This window comes from Nyctibius grandis, chromosome 10 (genome assembly GCF_013368605.1).
Source record: "Nyctibius grandis isolate bNycGra1 chromosome 10, bNycGra1.pri, whole genome shotgun sequence".
Lineage (NCBI taxonomy): Eukaryota > Metazoa > Chordata > Aves > Nyctibiiformes > Nyctibiidae > Nyctibius > Nyctibius grandis.
This window is the reverse complement of record NC_090667.1, coordinates 22,616,963-22,638,774: the sequence shown is the minus strand read 5'-3', so window position 1 is coordinate 22,638,774 and position 21,812 is coordinate 22,616,963. Positions and strand designations below refer to the sequence as shown.

Genomic DNA, 21,812 nt, shown 5'->3' with positions numbered 1-21,812 from the left:
TTTTAAGTCAAATACTAACACTTTGGTACATTGGTATAGAAGCTATGAATGGTATGTTAAAAAAAATCTTCCCCATATCTAGCAATTGTAACAAGCGGGATTTGGTTTGAGAAGCTCCCTGTGTCTTCTACACTGATAATAAGAGGAAAGTACTTTTCAGAGTGTACAGGGAGGTGGCACAGGACGACTGGAAAGCCAAGTGTGTTGGTTTTCTTTTGTGGGGTGGTGGTTTTTTTGTTTTGTCTTATTTTCCTAATACGGGTGCTGAAAGTTAGGGTCATAGAGGAAAACAGATTGTCAGAGATGCTGATTATCCCAGTTACCACTCAAATAATTTGCAGCAGCAAGAGCTCAGTGTTCATGTAAATCAGGCTTCTTTTGTTTAATGATAGATCTAGTTGTTTAATGGTAAAAAATTGTCAATGAAGTATTGTAACTGTTTCTTATTTGTACTGTTAAAATGGTCCTTCAACTATTTGAAACTTATGAAAGCAAAGCCCCTGACCCCCCTCCCCCCCCCCAAAAAAAAAAAAAAGTTTGGGTCTAAGACTTTCCATATTTAAAGAGCTTATTAGGTGTGTTACTCATTCAGTATTTTGTGTGGAAATTCTGTCTAGTTTGAATTCGTAGCACTCTGATAATGATCAAAATCCTGCAATAATGAAAAATAAATCAGTGCTGGAACAGGCAAATATTGGGGCTTTTGAACTTTGAGTAATCTTTTTATCGTGTTTTTGTTCATAAATACAACAAGCTTTAGTTTCTGTGAAGCAGGCGGCTCAGTGAAAACGGGAGAAGCTGAAACCAGCACAGGCAGGTGTTGAGCAAATGTCTCCCATGTGCTCTCACAAGGCTTGTGTTATGGATCTTCGATGATTTTTATTAGTCTGCTCAGAATCTCACTTCTCAGATTTGGACTTAACTGCTGGGTGATTCTGTGACATAAACATCCAGATGTATACCTGTTGCTTAAATCTGGTTCCAGCCAGTCTTTCAAGTAGATTTGTTTACTGCTAGTGCATCCCAGGCTCACTCAGAGGTACCTTCTCCTCAGAGCTGGTATATTGTTGCTTCAAGATAATTTTAGCTGACAAAATTACTAGACCACACAAAGGGTATTTAGTTATAGCTTTTGAACCACACTTACAAAAATGTAGAGGACTTAAAACTGTTCCAAAAGCATGAACGTTTTCAGCCTCATCAATTATTTTTAATATTTAAAGTCAGCAGATGGAGCCAAAGGCTTGTAGAAAAATTACTTGTACTGAATGTGTATTAAACCACAAAGCCCACTAAGTTTAACTAATAATGTTTCTACTGAAATTTATAACAGCAAAGCTATTTATTTGCTGTTAAACCTCATACTAGCATCCCTTTTTCATTCCCTTGTCTCTGTGCAGAGTGAGAGCTCACCCTTTTGTATACCGGGGAGTCTGACGAGACTAGAAAGAGCAAAGTTTGAGTGGGAACCTGATTTTTTTCACTGTAGATTTACATCTGCAGAATGTTTTCTGCAGTATTGTTCACCACTTTATCAGGAAAAAATGGTGTTATATTTTGTCAATATTTTTACTTCTCCTACGAGTACAGTAATTGGAATCCACTGTTGAGGGTTAGATTGGAATTCATTACAACTTCATTTTCATTATTACACAGTTGGTAAGGTACTGGGGTTTCATGTTTTTCTTCTGAAGCAACTGGAATAAGCCTTTGCCTTAGATAACATGTCAGACTTGATAATTCTAATAGGCTAACCCTATGCTTTTGTTAAATATTAACATCCTTTTGGGATTTTAAATAATATCTTTAGAAAAATAAGAGGGTGAAATGTTTTCCAAACAGTGTGGAATTTATTCCACTTTAGTAAAATCAAAAAAAAAAAAACCAAACTCAAAGGCAATAAGTGGTACCTACCTTTTTCAGGAAAAGGGAGAAAAAAACTGTCATAGCTGTAAAATATGATATCCAAAGGGGATACAAGAAATGATGATGCTGACTGAACAGAGAATATTCCAGTGGTACAGTATTGTTTTACCTCTTAGTTAACATTTTCGTTTTTCTATCTTTACTATTAAACTTAATTTAAAAAATTCTTTCTCCTCTAAATCTGATCTTCTGGAGGATTGTGAAATGTATGTATGTTACACATAGAATATTGAGTAAGTGGTATATAAATGTGTGGTTAAGTATTGCACATACCATTTTTTCCTTAATTTTGTTATACTGGTTCTTGAAGCTACGTCTTTCTAGTTTGGAGCGAGCATTTACTTTGAGTGACTTTGGAAACTTGGCTTACTGGCCAAGCTAAAAGCTTGTCTTATTTTTCTGTTTATCTTTGGCCTCATCTGTGTTTAAATTATCTTCCCCCGCTGCTCCTGTTGAAAGACAGTGATAAAACTTCAACCAGTTGTACCAGCTTGCTGACTTAATTTCCTCTAATCAACATTGGCTATAATAGCAAAAGTTTCTAACATTGACATTTTTCTTTTGAATTATATGATCAGTTCTTAATTCCAGATTCACTCCTGACTTACTGTGGGATTTTCTAGTTAGACATTTTTCTTCCTAAATGAAGGTACCCAGTCATTTCCAATAAAATTATATTTTCTTTTTAAACCATTTGAAACCACATAAATATGAGGAAAAACTTCTTTACGGTGAGGGTGACCGAACACTGGAACAGGCTGCCCAGAGAGGTTGTGGAGTCTCCTTCTTTGGAGACATTCAAAACCCGCCTGGACGCGTTCCTGTGTGATATGGTCTAGGCAATCCTGCTCCGGCAGGGGGATTGGACTAGATGATCTTTTGAGGTCCCTTCCAATCCCTAACATTCTGTGATTCTGTGAATTGTGCCAAAAACCTCATAAAATAACAGGACTGGAGGGTGCATCCCGAATTGTATCTTAGTCTGGTCTCCTAAAATTGGAAGTAACCAAATCTTGCAGTCTCACTGTGATGAGTATCTTCTGTATCTATGTTTACTGTAGAAGAATATCAATGCATTTTAGACTAAAGAGAATATAAACTTGTGACATAGGAAGACAGTGCCTTTGGTATATTTAAGAGACTTCTGGATATACAGTCCAAGTTCAGCATCGATTTGCACAGAGATGAACGCTGATATCCTCTGCATAACATTGTACTCAAAGATGAGAGCAAATGCTGGTTTTTTTGAGAGAATGTTTTGGCTAATGAAGAACAGTTGGTAGATGTGGTGGCCGGTGCAATGGGGTCTCCTTAGCAGAGGCACTGTACAAAAAGCAGCGGTAACTTCCTAATGTTACAGTGGTACGTGTTTTCAATTGCAAGTTGCTGCCTTTGCCTCCCTTTAAAATGCTCTTCCGACATTAAGTGAATCTCCTAGATCTTAGTCATGAGCAAACCTAACTGGGTGTGTTTTAATTTTGTGCATATTTTTTGAGAGATGTCTTCCTCCATAGTGTGTGTGGGTTGTCCTTGGGCATTTCTTAATCATTTTAAATTGAGAAGGTGCATACAATTACAGCACATATAATGTCTTAAGAGAGAGTCATGATGCTGTTTTGCACTATTGAGGAAGTACATAATCCATCAATATTTTAGGGGAATGGGAGCTGTGAGAGCTAGTGACTGCAGTGAAAAAACTGCAAATGAGGAAACTTGATCATGAAGAAGTACTTCTAAAAAATCCTGATAGAATTTTTAAAACTGCACTGGCAAAAAACCCGCTAAATAATATAGTGAATAAGGAAAAAAACTTGTATTGGTGGATAGGCTAGATAAGCTTCCTTTGGACTGGATCCAGTCACCTCAAAGAATTTCTTGTGGCCTGCACACTTTGGATTACATGTAATTTCAACTTTAAATTGAAAAGAAAAGGTTCTAGCTTTCAAGACTGTGAGGGAGTGACAGCTGCAGTTTTCCAGTTCTGACTGCAGACAGACATGTGAAATCTTCTTCCAGTCTGGGAATGTTAAATTTGAAGCCTAATTGTGGTACTTTGAAATGTCATTGGCCATTTCAGTGAAGGTCATCTCAGCAGGTGTGACTGGGCATGCAACAGCCATCAGACCCAAAGGATAGGAAGTGGAAGATCCTGCAAGGAAAGAAATCTACCAGAAGAGATATATGTAGATAGAGAAAAAGAGAGAAACAAAAGGCAAGAAGAGCTGGTTTTGGTTTGTCGTAATACTGTATAAAGTATTCAAAGGTTGTTTTTTTGCTATGTGAAATACCTTTATATGCCAGCATTAACAGTCCACTCTTCTGTCACAGGCTTCAGGTTGCCCTCCTTACTTTTACCAAGCTTCTGTCCTTGATGGTCTGCTGTCAGGTATTTTTGCATTATGGCTACAGTGCTGTCTCATCTGTTACCCATGCATGTTGCAACCTCAGTGAGCCTATTTTTGATCCCTTTATGGACCACATTTAGCTTCTGTTTAAAAGACCCATAATGGATTCAAATGATTTATAAATTGACAGCTGTTTTCTATCCCTTCCTCCTGCCTGATGACCATTTCTTTATTGTTGATGTATAAACTCCCAGTGCAGATCTTCCTCAAACTTTTTGGCAAATACTCTGTCAGAGTGAATCCTAAAGCAAATCAATAAATAAAAGCACCAACAAAAGCAAAATTGCATTTTGTTCATCGTTTATCTTGAATATTTTGATAAAGATCACGTTAGCTAAGAGAATCCTGTTGAGGGTTCACTGTGCCTCAGTGGTACATCTCTGCACGATGGGCTTGTTCTATTCCTGGAGTTGTGGTAGCTTTCCCATGTTTGTTACAGGTGTCTATGATGCTTGATACTGGAAAATGAGATGGCTTCTTTTAAATAAGAAATAAATTTGCACAGGTACTCAGAAGTACTGAAACATGTTGGTGATAGTTGTAATTTCTTTGGATCTAGATGAAGGTGTAAAAAAATCATGTCAGTAGGACTGCCACTAGAAAGGGTGTGTGTGTAAAATGTAGAAATATTTAGTCACCTGATGACAGCCAAGAGGTTTAGGCAAATAGAAAGTGTGTTTAGAAGATAATAGTTTGGGGTTGTATTGTTTGAATACAGCTCCTGGCTGTCATTGTCAGAATATACTAGGTATGCTTGCAGAATGTATCAGGAATTATTTCTTTTATAATCAAACCTAGGGTTTTTTCAAATTGGACAGCTCTTCCATAGCAAGTAACAAATCCTTGAGAGGCAAAGAAGTCACAACTCTACGTCTATTGTAAATGCTTGTTGTATCAGAGGTGAGGGACCCTTTTCATGAGTTAATCAAAAAGACCTATGCAAACAAGCAAGAGGATTTCTTTCCTCGGTCAGTCACTACAGTTACAGAGCCTGACATTGTTAGGTGAACCTTCATGATCTCATAGGCTACTGCATACTCTTGTGTGCCAGACCCCTCTTAATAACAATGTGGGGCACTGGATACACAAATTCATAGCAGCTGTCACAGCTGGGCTGTGGTGAAGTTTGGTCAAGACCCTTTGAACTTTTTATTTCACACTAATCCCATTTAGTGTGATCAATATACGGACCTCCAGCTCCTAGGTCTGTTAATTAGGTGTCAAGTGTTGGGTTGGCTGGTGTCAGGCTGTAAAATACAAACACAGAAGAGACTATCAGTAGGGAAGTGTTTACTGTCTGAATGTATAAGAGCCATCGGATTCTGAAAAGTTGCCTTCCTAGTCTGAGATGTCCTTAGGGATCTCGAGAGTCTTTTGTTTCTCTCAGTAAGATAAATGTATAGATAAATAAGCTTTTTACCAAAAATATTGGTGTGGTTAGGGGCTGCAGAGTAATGTAAAAGATCTAATTCTACTAATTTGATGTTGGAATAGCTCTTTGCTTACCTCTCCTGCCTTTTTCCCAGTTAATAAAAATGCTTAGTAGCCCGATGTGAGTAACTCAGTTACATTTGCTCAGTAACTATTTTACATTGGGTTGTTTAAGATGGGAGTCCTTTCTTGTTTTGCGTATGTACATCTAAAATGAGGCTTCTCCTCAGACTTTGCCAATGTTTATTTTACCCTGTGCTTTGTAGCATTCTGGGAATAGACAGGATAACTTAGATCTTTATTTCCCCACCTCAAAGAATCTCGGGAGTTTTTTGAACTCCCCCATCTTTAGTTCTATATCATTTAGGGAAGGGTAAATATGTAGAATGATATTTCAGCTTTCATACATTTTTGGATTCCTTTATTTCAGTCTTCCAGTGACAGAAAGGACTGGGGAGTTGTGAGTAGTTTGTTTCATCTCCTTTGAAGAAAACCTTAAATTTATAATCCCAGATCAGACCTTTCCTATAACTCACGCAACTCATCCTGTTAACTGTTTTAATATATGGCACCGCTATTTCATTAAACAACATCCAGGAATAATTAGTTCAGCAACGATGCCTCAGAACAAAAGCGCTTGATTTCGTTTAACTTTATAAGTTGGTCTCTTTTGATCTGCAAGAACACATCTGGGGCCTTTAAGAAAGCAGAAAGAAAAATATTAAATGTTTAGTAAGGCCGTTGGTGAAGGTTTCAAAGTACAGTAACCCTTTGGTACCAGGATGTAGCTCAGAGGCAAGAAAGTGTGAATTTCTTATTTCATAAGATATCACATGGCACCTCTATATGGTAAATGCTGGTTTTGCTAGCTGACGGCCACTATGATTTGGCTTTATTTCTAGTTTCATAAGATGCAGTCTCTTCATTCTTTCCCCAGTTTTTCCCCTCTGTTTTTCTGCCCTTCTGCCCCCTTTCTTCCCCCAGCTGCATGTGAATGGGTTAATTGGAATCATTACTGTAAGCTTGACTTTTTTTTTACCATGTATCTGTGCATTAGAATTTGGTTTTGCTATATCAAACTTTGTACTGTACTGCTTTGTTCCTTTAATAGCTTAGTATTATTTGCCAAGGTGGTAGGGATAAATCCATTTGTTCTTTACTCTAGACTTAACTGCTTAGATTTTGAAAATATCATACAATGCAGAGGATATAAATTTACTTGTCTAATCTTAATCACTGTTACTGACTTTTATTAGGAATTGCTTACCAGTTGAACTCTTTAAAATTTGCCACTAAAAAAATCCTACACCAAGGAAAAGCTATAAAGATTTTGTATGCCAATTGTTTTTTATTTCATAAACTAGAAAGTATTGCAAAAAATACTTGTCTGATAGTAATTAACTCCTTTTTCTTTCCTTCATTGCAGAGGTAGCCTTTGTTTTGATTGTAATTAGTACAAGGAATTCACTAGGAGTTAGTACCGTATCATTTGATTTGTACTGATGTGCATACTTGTGTTTGCTTGTTTGCTGCATTGCACTAGAGTGCTGTTGTTTATATTCCAAGTATTTCCTAGAAAATGTACAAATCATCACGATTAATGATAACGTTTGCCACAGCTAATGAAGCCTACCAGATCTCTCAGTAATTATTCATCACCTTTGTTTCATTTTGTATAAATCATGGCTTCTATTATTGAGCTTATTTTAGAGAAGGGACAGGAGAATTTTGTTCACAAGAAATAAACGAGCAAAAGAACTTTGTTCTTACTTTTTTCTCTCAGCCTGTCAAAATAGAAGTGAAAAGAGCTGAAAATATTATTTTTCGTTACAGGTTTTATTTTTAAATGCAGCTTTATGTTCACTCTGTGTTTGTTTTCCTTAGTGAGCCTTTAACTCCAAGGTTGTGACCCAGTAACAACCTCCTCTTTCCACTCTCAATTGCTTTTGACCTACTCCATTAAGTAAAAAGAAATAACCTAACAGAAGGGTAACCAGATCACTGCTACCACACCAAGGAAACAGGCAGGCTTTGGGATGCTCTTCTTTAATCTCTCTATCCACAGAGCCTTCATTTTAATTTGCAAAATTGAACCCAGATCGAGAGCAGTAAAGCCTGAATACGGTAAATATTCATGCCTCAGTGATCTAGAGTGGCTCCATTACATTTCAGAGATCGGGAGAATTACCTTTTGGATTATGTATATTCATGGGCTGATTTTTATTTGAGATATAATATTACTCACATTGGGCTACATATCGCATATTCTACCAAAACCAGCCTTCTCACAAAGCTCCAAATGTTCCTTACACGTAAAAGTTTTACTTCTTTACCCCATAGTTTCCTCCCTTTTATGCTTTTCAAAGGCTGGTAGTAAACGAATTTCTTTTAAAGAAGGAAAAAACCCAAGTAGAAGTTCTTCTGTAAAACCTTCAACCCTCTGTTTACTGTGATATATTCTTTTGCATGTGACTTTGAAGTCGTCAGATAAAAGTATTATTATTATTCTAAATCTATTTGGAAAAAAGAATTCAGTTTATTCTGTTGGAAGAAGAAAATTCCAGACAGCCTTTCTTTAACCTATCATTTTGCATTGGTTTTGACTTCCTTTTGGATTTTTTTCTTTGAAAAAGGTTTTATTGAAATATTTTTTGATAAGTTGCAGAAATTTTAATTGGTATGTAAATGTTAAGCTTATTCTTTACCATAGCTTTGCTACGGGTCTGACATTCTCTGCCTAGACACTTGCTGCCTAAACTCATTGGCATTATATTGTACTTTTAAAATGCATACTTTGTCATCTGTAGTGATAGATGGCACAAGCAGTACCACTTAATTTAAAGATACTTGACATCTTAAGATTCCTTTTTTAGTTACAAAAAAAACATGAGAGATTTTAGTCATTTGGAGATGAAAGCATATATAATAGGAGTCTGGCTTCTGCTTCCTTCCACACATCCTTGGAGTGTAGGGATCTCTTCCCTAGCTACAGCCCCAAGTGTTCAGTGTGTAGAACGGTTAATGCTCTTTTGGCCAGAGGACTAAAAGGGGATGTGGTCCTCCCTCTGCTAGAGTAAGTATGTGAATAGATGCACCCAAATCTAGAAGAGGCAATGTAGAGAGATAGTAAAGGTGCAGGGGGGCTTGGTGCTCTTCGTGTTCCCCTTGTGAATCCCAGGTAGAGGAGGAGATGCAAGGGGTGGAAGCCGAAGAGCACGTTAAGGAACATGTAATTAATGGGAAATACTGCAAGGGCAAATCATGGGTGACCAGCATGATTGCCTTCCGTGGCAAAATGTAGAGATAGGAAGAATCATGGCTTTAGTAACTGGGTAACATCTCTCACAGCATTCTCACGTGGAAGCTGGGAAGGTATGGGTTGGATTTGGGGGTTTTGGTGCAAGTTGAAAATTGGCTGAAGGTGGTTGAGGATATTGGAAGCTTTACTCTGAATTGCTATGAAGGAAAATTGCTATGAAATGAGAAATATTCTGAAAAATCAGCCTTTTGCTTTCAAAAACTGGACATTAGGTTTTTCTTGAGAATTTGGATTGTGACAAATTTTGCAACTGAGTTTCCTATCTACAGTGAGGCGTAATGCCATGTTATATCACAAGGGTGGCAAGATTACTGAAGTTTACTGAATAGATACTCCAGTAAGATACAATATGTGCAATACAGTGTGAATTTGATGGTTTACAGTAAATAATGAATTCAGGGCAGTTCAGTCACGAGAAGAAAATAAATAGAGGATAGTTTTCTTACTCAGTGAGTTTTGTCCAGCCTGTGCATGGGATGGATTAGGTTCTGTTGGAAAAAAATTGAGATTATATAGTTAAAGGGTATAGGAGGATGCATAAACACAGGAGGTCACTTAACTTAATGTGCAAAATCTTAACCTTAACACTTGCTAATTTTTGATTTGTGATTGTGTGCATGAATATAGCATACATGTAATTTAAATTAAAACTACAGTATTAAAGCAGAGCAGCATGAGAGTAAGATCATTGACCTGCTTCTTTATTTACTGGGTGTATAGCTATATTTTAGATGCTGTGAAAGGAAATAAACTAAAGGGATTTTATATTGCTTTATTCCAGTGTAGGCTCTTCAGGCTATGGTGTTATTTTATCATGAGGAGGAGTATATTAAATAAAATCTGATAGCATGTGTGTGACATTGCATAAGCACCACAGTGGTCGTATGGTGAATGCCCTTATAAACTTCACTTTAAAAAATTAAGTTAAAAGAATCATTCTATGTGGAAGTTTTTTATCCAGATGCTATATTCCTTTCCCATCTGGAGGCAAAGTGAGACCATGGACAAATAATAGATTCTAGAAATATTCAAGATCCTTCAGAAAATGGTTACTAAGCCACATGATCTTGGTGACACCTGCATACTTTGATTTTTTTTTTTTTTTTTTCAGACTCTTTGAGGTTTCTACTCTTTGTAGTTGGTCCTAGCTGCTGTTGTGATGTTGACTAGGACGAGATAGCTTTCCACAGCCTGAGCAGTGGGCAAAGTTTGCATTGTGTGATTGCTGTTCAACAATGTGCTATTGACAGCTCCTGTTTTATCTCCATTTTATGCTGTTCTGGAATCCTGGTTGAAGGTTTGGAACTAATGTTTCTCAATGTTCGTTGAGACATGACATGAACTACAAAGGAAGACATCTCGGAGAATTAAGAAAATATTCCATATCTTAATTTTTAAAATAAAAGTGTTTTTTATTTGGATGGAGGATGTGGATAGAGTAGGGCAGAGGCCTTGACTCATGATTTCTGAATGCTTGTTGTTGCTGGCTTATGCTTCAGAGCCTAGGAGTCCTTTTGACACTTTCAAGCAGGAGTGTTTTGCTGCCTTCGCTAAACACAGTGTTGCTTACTCATCTGTAGGACTCAGCTTTGCTTGTGAATGCTCATCCCTTACAAAGCAAAGAATTTGGCGTGCTTCATGTTTAGAAAAGAATTTATGAAAAGATCTACTTACATGTAAGAGCAGTCTTATGTCTGAATTAGAGCATTGCTTAGTTTCAGTATATGTGCCTAGACAAGGGTGGGCTGAAAACTAAAAATTGTGGTAGCCTTTCAGACAAGTAGGCTGCATTTTTTTTGACAGTGTAGCTCAATATCCTCTGACCACCAAGAGGTGATACTGGAAGCAGGGAGATGCCTTACTCTTTATTTGGCTTTGTAGTCGAGCAGTAGGGAGGAAGGCAATCCTTGCTGTCAAAAGCAGCAGATACAGGATGCATTTTGTTGTGCAGTTGGGCCTTAGTTTGCTGCTCCTCTTCAGTTATAAGGAGGCACTGCTACTGGATGATATTTAGGTGTTTTTTCTTGTATTTGGCATTCTGCTGCAACATATGGTCAGTTTATGCCTCTCAAGGATTTTTTTTTTTTTTTTTTTTTTTTTTTACTTGTTTGGGTGCTGATTCAAGCAGGCTTGCTCTTCATGAGTTTCTAAACCTCAGGGCTGAAACAGTGCTTTTGTCATTTATCAGTTTCTCTTCCTTCTTGGATGAACGTTTAAAGATGTAGCTCTTAGCAGCTGGGCTCCAAAATGCGATCTTTATTTCAAACTAGTTGGAGGCCTCTGCATTTGAAGTAAGGTCTCTTTGTAATACATATGTAATACTCCTTTTATAAATACTGCATTTATAATCAGTATTTTCTCTAATAGATTATTAAGACTAATTATTTTAACTTTGCAGTTTCTATCAGTATTACAGGGTAGTATGGCTGCTGTATCTTTCATATCTGAAAGATGCATTCGCAGCATTGGGAGACAGCAGGATGGCTAGCTTCTTATCTAAAGAAGCTATGAGCAATGGCATATGGTTGATAACTTAATGGAAGTTGGATAAATAAAGGAAAAGAAGCTCTGACATATCAGGGGAAAAAGTCATTAGTGGACTTTTTCTGTATCCTGTTTTCTATTAGTCTGTACTAAACTGCTTTGAAAATCTTAGTGGGCTTTTCCTTTGGTCTTCAAATAATGGGTTCTCTTATATTGAACACATTTGTTTATCTCAAGGGCTGAACTGTTTGGGTGCTTTTGATTTCTGCTTTGCATTTTTGTAACCTGCATTTGAACACACAAACAACTTCTTACCCTTTTTATAGACCTTTACATAATGCTTTAGGAACATTAATGTGATTATACAAATAAAATTTAAAAAGTGAAGCAAATCCCTTTGCAAATGATGTAAGATTTCAACACATGGCTCTTGATTTATATGATGAGATACAGTCAATTCCCTTCTGCTGTTTTTAGAAAACAAAACGTGAGTGAATTTTGTAGCGAAGTTTGTAGCAAGTTTTATAATAGTATCCAAGGTCTCCATTTTTACCTACGCTGTTTGCATGCAATAGAGTCTGTCTCTTTAAACTTGCACTCAGTATTGTTCACTTTCTTTCTGTGTCTAAATGCCTCATTCCCCAAAAGAAGAGGAAAATAAGTCTTTATTTAGTAGATTGGTAAAAAGGGCCTTGCACTATTTTCATGGACAAGATGAGATAGAAGTTGTTTTACAGACAGCATTTTGAGGACAAAAACTGGGTGCTCAAAATAAGTACTATGACCAATATCTTTTGCTGGTCTCTGTTATGAAATTCTATCGCTCAGGACAAAGTGCTCTGAAGTATTTAACATCATTCTGTTGGTGGGTGGGTGAATTGAGTAATCCAGTCCCAACTCGCTACTTGAAACTTGTATTGCTGTAAAACTAAAGAAAATATGTGAAAGCTTAGAACTGTGCTATAACTTGTGGGGATCCCTTACACAGGGAAACTAGATATGCATAAGAGAAGCAGATCTAATACTGAGGGCCAGTTGCATCCTTTTCACTGCTTCTAGGTTTGTATTTTAAAGGCCAGACAAAACAAAGATGAATTTTAGTGATGTATTTCAGTCTCTTGGAAAAAACCCCTGCATTTGGAGTATTCTACACTATGGAAGAATGCCTCTGTCAGTTGGGGTCAGAGTGAAATGGAATGAAATACTGTGCTGATGTTCGTGGTCTGCTCAGAAAACAGGAAGTTGGTGATTTAAAGCTACTCTGGCTCTTGTTATTTGATCCAGTGGGTGCAGATCAACTCGCTGATTCACTTCTCTGCTGGTTCCACGTCTGACCTTTTGAAGGAGATGCAATTCCAACACAGTTCTCGTGTGATCTAATCCACCTCCCCCAATCGCCGAAGCGCACTCCAGCGTTGTTCTGGTCAGATGCTAATTCTTACATGTGTTATGCTCTTGGAACTGAGTTTATGGTCAGTTAAAATACTGTGCTGTAAACTCCTTTTACAGTTGATTCTGGTACTGGAACACGTAGGAAAAAAAGGAATGGGCTTGGATGTGTTCTTCCCATTTACTTTTCTTCTGTACTCTGGTACGTGTATGGGAACTTTAGATACAAGAATAGGTACCATGAATATAAGGGGAAAAACTGTCATCTTAAATGTAGATGGGCTGATTAAATTGTCTGCGAGGTACTGGATAGGTCAGCATGAAATGCTGATTTTTCAGTGGGTTGAGTAATGCAATATCTTTCCTGTCACATGTATGAGGTCAAGCAGACCTGTCTGAAAGCCAGACCCAGCTACAAAGAAATCAGATGATTCTTAATGCTCTGGGTGAGGGCAGCCAGGGTGGGGAGCTTGCCTACTGTGAGAGAACTGGGGGCAGCACAGATAATCTGCTTTGGTTTGGGGGAAAAGCTTTGCTTTACATGATACTGCAAATTTTCAGGGTTTTTTAATTAGGGTACTGTCTTCTGAAAGAGAATTAGAGAGGATCTGAGGCTTTCCTTGAACTTGCCGTGAAGACTGTGAGGACCATCAGCAAATGTACGAACAGGAGCCATCCTGTTAAAGCCTCATGTAACACTGGAAAATACTCCTGTATTTGATACTCCACTGCAAAGTTTCTCCTACACATAGAAATTACAGCAAGCTTTTGTCATGGAAAGTGACTCTCTTTAATGGAGTTTAACACAGAAATGTGGAAGAACACAGCTAGTGTTCTGATACAAGCCAGCTCTGTATGCCATGGTTGAGAAAGGCAAATCTCACTGATAAATTTTGATCATGTGAAGTGAGTATTTTAAAAGTTCTTGTTAATTCTCCTTCTGATTGTTATTTACGGGCTGCATGTCACATGCATCAAGCCTAACCATTTGAGTTAATTTAAGGGGAGAGAGTAGGCATAGCACTTTTGAGGAATGTTTCATAGATCCCTAATTAAAAGCTAAGAAGTATTCTTAGTATATGCACACAAGAATAGGTATTTTTAAACAATCTTTATTCTTTAACGTTATCTGAGTTTTGTGAAAAATGAATGTATGTAGACTGTTTTAGACACTGGCAAATATTTTCTGTAATAATTTCACTCAGCTGTTTAGGTGGGTAGTTTCTAAAAAATATGATAAACTGGAATATTAATAATAAAAAATATCTTTGTATTGTGGCTCCATTTAAGGTAGAAAACTGCATAGTCTTTTGTGCATCTTTCAGTTCCAATTTTGTGTTGGGGGAGCAACAGGGATGGGAGATTCCGTAGTTCTTGTTAGTTTATTCACCCTGTCCGTGGTTATAGAAGATGCAAGATTTACTGCCAGTGTTATTACATGTGAAATCACAGAAGCCTTTTAAACCCCCCGCGGTTTGGGCTGGTACTTTTCATATGGTGATTTCAGTCTTGTAGTGCTTGTTTATTTGGTTGAAACACATATGTTTAGAAAACATTCTGGTTTTTTTTTTAAGTCCTTAAACATTACTTGAATCATCAGTGTTGCAACTATCACAATGATTGAAACTGGAGAGGAAGGGGTAGGTTAGAGTGAATGAAAGAAGGAGGTGATGGATTCAAGCCACTGTACTTCCAGCCTTCAGAAGTACAGCCTTGTAAGTGAACAGAGAGGTGGAAGGTAAATGCTAAATTGTTTCTGTCCCATCCATCTAGATAGGTTGTACTGTCTAGGAGGTTTGGCTAAAGGGATTATGAGTATCTGAGTACAAAAATGCTCAAAACTGAAGTCCGAGTGAGTATTTAGAATGTTCTTGGTTGGGGTTTTTTTGCTTTTTTTTTTTTTTTTTTTTAAAGTCAGTTCTGACATTAGTTAAGATCATACCAGACTATTCTGGTCCAGGCTTTTTAGTGAGGGATTTTTCTCTTCTATGAACACACCTCTTGATCTCCTTTCTCATAACATTCTGTGGATTCCTCAAGAATCCACAGGCATTGTTGTGGCATTTGATTTGAAAATCGTTGCAATAATAATTTCTAATCTGGAAAAGGGTGTTTCTCTTGGTTTTGATTAGCAGCCAGAGGTTCAGGGAACCCAAACAATATTTGAAGTAGTGAAGCTCATGGCCATTGTTATTTGTATAATTACGATTTCAAGAAGGAATACAGGATTTTTGTTGTTTCCAGAAGCTGTGCAGCTGCTAGATTTTTTTTCCCCTTTTTTTTTTTAATCAGCTTTCTGTGTATTGCCTGTGACCATTTTTTGCTGACTTATTTGGAGAGCTCTTTATATTCCAGTTACTGAAGGTTTTAGTTCAGCCAATAGATTTTTCATCAGCTCCTCTATTTTGATCTAAGTTTCTGGAATTTGTTCCCCTCTGAGTCTTTCTTTCCTTTTTTCTACAGTCTTCTCTTAGTATTGCAAGACATGCAGTGGTCAGAGATTGATGTGAGAACAGTTCCAGCTGAGTAAGACAGATACGAATGGCTTGAATGCTGAGAATTGCACAGTAGCATTTGGCATGAACCCTTTTGATAGCTGTAGAATTAATACGAAGAAAAGGGAGAGAGAAGGAGAAATTATACTGAGAGTTGAGATGTAGTCTAGCAGTGTTGTTGTTTACGCATTCACAGTATAACCGATAGTATATTGATAAAGACACAAGAAAGAAATGATCTCTGGAATGGAGCATTCCCATGGAGAGTTCAGTTTTGGATCTGAATTTTGAGGTTTCAGCCCTTCAAAAATATGTTGTGTATAACTTTCTGTACTAAGGACTCTTGTCCAAGGACTTAGTATTTCTTTAGGAGATATATTTTGAGCAATTAAAAAAACATTTAATTTCTGTACTAAAAGCTTGGTGTCTTATGTAGGGACTTCAAGCAGAGTGGTTATGTATCCAAGTATCCAGCATTAGTATGAATACAACAGGTGGCAACATAAATGTATCAGAAAAAACATTTGGTAACACACAAACCAGGGAGGGGAATTTTATTAATGGATGGTTTGCAGAGCTGAAAGAAAAGCTGAAAAGAAGCCTTGTTAAACTAACTGGTTTAATCTGATCAAGCTGAGCCTAGCCTGATCTTTAAAAGCTTATTTCATTCTTCTCTTCTCCTTGAGAACTCCTTGAAATAATTAATACAATAGTAAGCTCATTAAAGTAAAACTTTCATAGTATCTGGGAAGAGCTAAATAAATTCTAAGTATAAGTGGTGGCCAGTGCTGCACTTTTCCTACAATAATTCTAACAGGTAGAACCCCACATTTTAGTGACAGTGATGCTAGCCATGTAGTTATGAACATTCAAATCTTTCCAAGAAAGCTTGGAGGACTTTTTCTTAAATATATGGAATGTCATGGGCTAGGGGACAGTAGATATTTATATGACTAATTATTTTGCAGTGATAGTTCACAAGATTTCATTGTGCTTGGTGTTGTACAAATACTTTGTAAGGAAAGGTTTTTTGTTCTAAACATTTTACAGTTGAATTCAACCAAGTGAAAGAAGTGCATGAAGCTATTTTCGTAGGAGTGGGAAAATAGTCACATTAGGTGCATGGATGGGTATTGTAATGCTACAGTTTTGATGGGGCAGGTGCTTAGGGGGAGTACATTAAGTAAGCTATTCAGTGGTGTGGGTATATATGTTGATTTGCAGGTAGTATGTAGGTATTGCAGCACAGATAATGCAAATAACATAATTGTGGCCATGATAATCTTACAGTCTCACGATCAGAAGCAGAATAAGCTAAGAGGCTCAAACCTGTGGTAGTTCTAAATGATGGGGTATGTTTTCAGTCTGTTCACTTTCTACTTTTTGAATTGTGGACTCTTCTAGAAAGTCAGGAATCTTCAGAGAGCAGGGTGTGATATGTGGCTTTGTGCTTCTGATATAGTCATGTGCAATTAATTGCTTCATTTTTTTCTTACTTTTTCATCAATAGGTGACAAAGAAAGTGAAGTCCATGCAGATGTTCCATACTCCTGTGACTTACGCTATGCAGGGTGACAGAGTAGGTATATGTGTAACCCAGTTCGATCCTAAACTGCTAGAACGAGGCCTAATTTGCACCCCAGAGTCACTTCACACCATCCATGCTGCAATAATTTCCCTGAAGAAAATCCAGTATTTTCGAGGAGCTCTTCAGACCAAGGCCAAGTTCCATATCACAGTTGGTCATGAAACAGTCATGGGAAGAGTGATGTTTTTCAGTCCAGCTCCTGCTGACTTCAATGAAGAAATTCAAGAAAATGTTTTTGATTTTGAAAAAGATTATCTTTATCAAGAGGAATATTTGTCCAAGGACTCAAATTCTTCAGAGGACAACAAAAAAAATGGCCAGGCAGAAGTCCCGATCCCAAGACAACAGTGGGCTTTGCTAGAGTTTGAAAAACCAGTCACTTGTCCTAAACTGTGCCTTGTGATTGGCTCCAAGCTGGATACAGATATTCACGCAAATACCTGCAGGTTGGCATTCCATGGGGTACTGCTCCAAGGCATGGAAGACAAAAACTACACGGAGACTTTCCTTCCAAAGCTGAAAGTGTACAAACTGAAGCATAAAGAAGGACAAGTGGAAAGGGTAAGCTGTCTTTTTAATGCTATACATGGGAAGAGGAAATATTTGTTCTGTGTAACTATGTGTATTGGTGGGCTACAGAATTTTCACTGTTCTGTTCCAGAGTCTTTATACACATTTTTCTTGTGTTTGTATATCTAGTGTATTACATCTTGTCTGCTTGCAAACAGTCAGAAATCACTGCTTAAAAGTGACTAGTGTGTTCAGTGCAGTGTTGAGTAATTTGATGCTGGTTTTTCATTGATCCTTTTGATGTCTGACCACTCTGTTCTTCTTGCAAGTTTACTTTGTTTGTGTACCTTCATAAGTAGCTCGTTTGTTCTCTTCCAGTTGACAAAACTTCCAGCTTTCCATTGACATATTTTACACAGTTATTCTGCAGTACATTGAAAATGTAAAGACAATGTAAAACAAATAGAAAGTAGCATTAGATTAAATAACACAATGCTATTAATTTTTATGGATTTTCACATTTTATTAAATAAGAACCTCAATTATTAACATTTATTTTAGTAGACAAAAAGAATCTCCTACAAGATGCCTTATAGAGCTATAGCATGCTAAAGTTGGGATCAAGCTTGTGACATGGAGAACTTGGACCCTTCATTAATGCTTGTTGTTTGTGTTGCACAGGTGTTAATCTGCTGTAGTGTATATATTTGACTCACCTCATTGTGGCAGAAAATAGAAGTGCTTTCTGGAGAAGTTAGCATCTAGAGTAAAACTTAATTAGGAATTTCTACTGTCCTTTCAGTACAGACGGATACACTTTCTAAAGTGGTCTGGTATTATTACATTGCTGTCATAAGTTTGATCTTGCTGGTGGTTACCTTTCAGTAATCAGTGGAAAACCATTTGTTATACATCCCATAGTGGAATTTTTCATGATGAATAGGTTAGGTGGAGATGTGCAATATATAGATAACTTAATTGCTTACCCCTAAATGAGCAGAGTTGATGTAAACTTTAGCAAATGTTTACTTGATGTATTAGTGTGGTGGGTATTTTATTAGCTTTTGGGTAAAGAGCTGTTAATTTTTATTTTCCTAATCCAAAACCTGACTGTTTGAAGAAAACGTTTAGTGTTCTTTCCAAAATTCTATAAAGCTGTGTTGATTACTGCATAATATCTCGCCTTACTTTACTGTAAGAGATTAAACACTTAGCGTACCTTACCGTGTTTACGATTTATAATGCAGACTTCTTTAATACTTTTTTGTTTGCTTGCTTTACTAATTTAATAGTAAAAAATAAACCAAGATCCCTGTCAGGGCATGATTTTGAACTAGTGAGGTTCTTTTCTAAATGCCTCACTACGTTCATTGATCAAATGGGCAAGTTCTATTTCCCCCTTTTCTGTGAGGTTTCTATGTTACTGTTTTAGCTTTTAAAAGAAAAAAGAGCTTCTCCTTTGAATTTTCACTACTGACTTTGGAGGCTGTTCTTTTCAAAGGAACCACAGACTGTGATGTTGTGTTGGTTGTTTGGATGCCAATTTTGTCACTAGGGAGGAAGGTAGTTAGGAGGAAGATATCTGTAGCTTTCTGAAAAATTTGTCTCTATTAATATGGGTTATACGGGACACCCAAAATAGCAGTCACTCTTCAAAATGTTGGTGGCAGGTGTATTTCCTTGGTTTGAAATGGCTGGCTACCTTTCTCTTTGATGGTGATGTTGAACCTAGAACAATGTGTCCAAAGTGTTCTGTCCTCTGCAGAGAAGCTTAGACCAAATGTGTGTGTCTGGATGCCAATTCTTGGGATGCTCTAGAGCTGTCTGAACTCATGAAACATTTGCCTTTATCTTTGCTAAAAATTTACTTGCTTGTGTATGGCCCATGCTGCTAAAATCCAGAGAGACCTGGCTTACCAACTCCTGTTTCTCTGTGGCTGTAGGAATATGAATGAGAACAGAAGTTTGTGTGCCCCATGGAGACACATGCTGCTTGTGTTTTGTTTAACTGAACTGAACTGGTCTCAGATTCTCTCTTTATTTTTGCTCCCAATGCATCGTAGTAGTCTGTGGGAGTTGAAAGCTTGCAGAGTACCAGCTGTGTGAGTTGTTTGGCTGAGTTAAGAGTTGCTTGGTCGTGCATTTTTAATTGTTTTTATTTAGTGTTATTTTCAAATCCTTTGGCAGTTTACTTATTCTGCTATTGATTTTACTGTGTAAATAATGGAATAATGTTAATCAAATTATGCATATTTTATTTTCTGGTCCAGAAGATTACCAATGAATGAGTTATTGAACATTTGACCAACAGATTCGTTTATTAGGCTGATGTATTAGTGAACTGCTTTGATATCTTCCCATGCCTTTTAAAAATATACACCTGGCGGTTTTATTATTTTATCCTGTCTTCATCTGTCACGCACTGTGCCCTATATGTGGGCCTTGATCACTGTCTGTATAAATACTAATTAGCCCTGTCAATGAACAGTTGCCATTGAATAGTCTGTCTGCACGTTGGGGTTGTCCTTGGATGCTGCCTCCTGCGGTACTGGAGATGCTCAGAGTTGGTGTTTTCCCTGATGCGTGCCGCAAGGATAGTCGAGCAAATGTCGGAAGAAAAGCTCACGATGTAAAGTCACAGGAGCACGTGGGGACTTGGGAGAGTTGGTGGGAAGAGGATTGTGCCAGTTTTAAAGGACCTGCTGGGGGAAGTACTTGCAGCGTGAGCTGAGGTAGCTACTATTGAGTCTGTGCTTTTGCAGAGCAGAGAGCAGCAGGAACAACTGGGTGGTACAGTGACTTATTTTAGTACACAAAGTCGCTAGCTAATAGAAAATCTGAATCAGCTGGTCCCACCCTGCTGCTGATGGATGGCTGGAGATTAGGATCGCTGAATTTAGGGTGTCTATTCTTGGCAGTGATACAGGAAAATTTCTTTCTCTGTTGAGCAAGGAAGCTCCCCCTCCTCACCTTCCCTGGGGAGGCATAAAAAATAATAATAATTAAAAAATACATGTTACCTTCATGAGAAGTGAACTTTTCCTCCAGAGAATACTGCTGGGGAAAATTAGCTTCATAGTTTCCTGAAAGGCTGGGAGAGAGGGAGGCAGGGGCATGGAACATCCGCCTTTCTGGGTTCAGCACGGGGTGGAAACACACTCTCAGAACCAGGCTGTAGTGGAATTCAGTAGTGCCCATCTGTAAAATGCTGCAACTAATCTGATGTGGGCTCTCCCAAACCCTTCACTTGCTGCTAGGATTAAAACATAAATTCCCTGCAGTTTAGCTGCCAGTTTACCCAGGAGAAATCAGGCATTTACTGTTTGGCTTTTTGTTCCTATTCTGATTAACTTCAGAGCGTTGACAGAATAGTAAGAATGGTAAATTCATTAAGTTTTAACATCACAGTACTTTTCTTTTGTGCCCCTTGTGCATGGCACCACCCTGGATTTTAAGGTTTATTTTTTTTAATAAAAATATTTATTCTGAAGGATTTTTTGGGTCTTTAAGAGCAAATGTGACATTTTTGCTGTTTCACATAGAAACCAAATCTATAAACTGAGTAAACACCATATTTGAAAAAAGTAAAAAATCATAGTTAAACTGGAAAATGGTCTTGAATTAGTACATTTTAGTGAAAAGTCACACCTAAGTTTCTTAGTTTTTCTCACCTGCTCGAGTGGTGGTAAATGTTCTACAAAAATTCAGGTACCCTTGCACTTCTTTTGTACTGCTCACTGTTTCCTTTTGGTATTTTGCCTCTTAAATGCTAAGACTTGAGTGGAGCACTGGGAGAGAAAGAATCAAAGCCTTACTACTGTTCTTCACCAGGATCTTTGAATTTACGTGTCTGCAGCATATCCTTGAGCCACTTGTTTCACATCCTTGCTTATTTATCCTCTGTGTGGGTTTTTTTTTTTTTTTTTAGGTATGTATTATTGTAGTGTCTGAGAAATTTGGCTTAAGCATTTATCATCGACCCTTTTGGTTAACTTAGTGTTGTCTGAGATGCTGCCCAGTGCAGGGAACCTGCTTCTAACCAGTATGGGGCATTTTGGGGTCTGCACTTATGCTGGGATTGCATCTTGGTTACGAAAAAGTTGGACAATTCAAACTGGAGTTAGGATTTTGTCTGATGTTTTTGAATTGTAGAGCGTGTGGATGCTTCTGTTTTGCTTTAAACCAGATTTGTTTTGGGGTTAGAGTAAGTCTTTAGGGGTTAATTTTTAAGGAGAATCAAAATTTGCCATTTCCTCAGAACTAAG

General features: G+C 37.5%; 1 protein-coding gene across 2 annotated transcripts in view; it reads left to right on the top strand.

Annotated features, from left to right (window-relative positions):
* EEFSEC (eukaryotic elongation factor, selenocysteine-tRNA specific) overlaps nucleotides 1-21,812 on the top strand; it is a 128,353-nt gene that overhangs the window by 55,115 nt on the left and 51,426 nt on the right. For both annotated transcript variants that reach the window (XM_068409013.1, XM_068409014.1), the window contains exon 5: nucleotides 16,960-17,598. In XM_068409013.1, coding sequence (XP_068265114.1) covers nucleotides 16,960-17,598 — 639 coding nt within the window. The remainder of the gene's footprint in view (nucleotides 1-16,959; nucleotides 17,599-21,812) is intronic.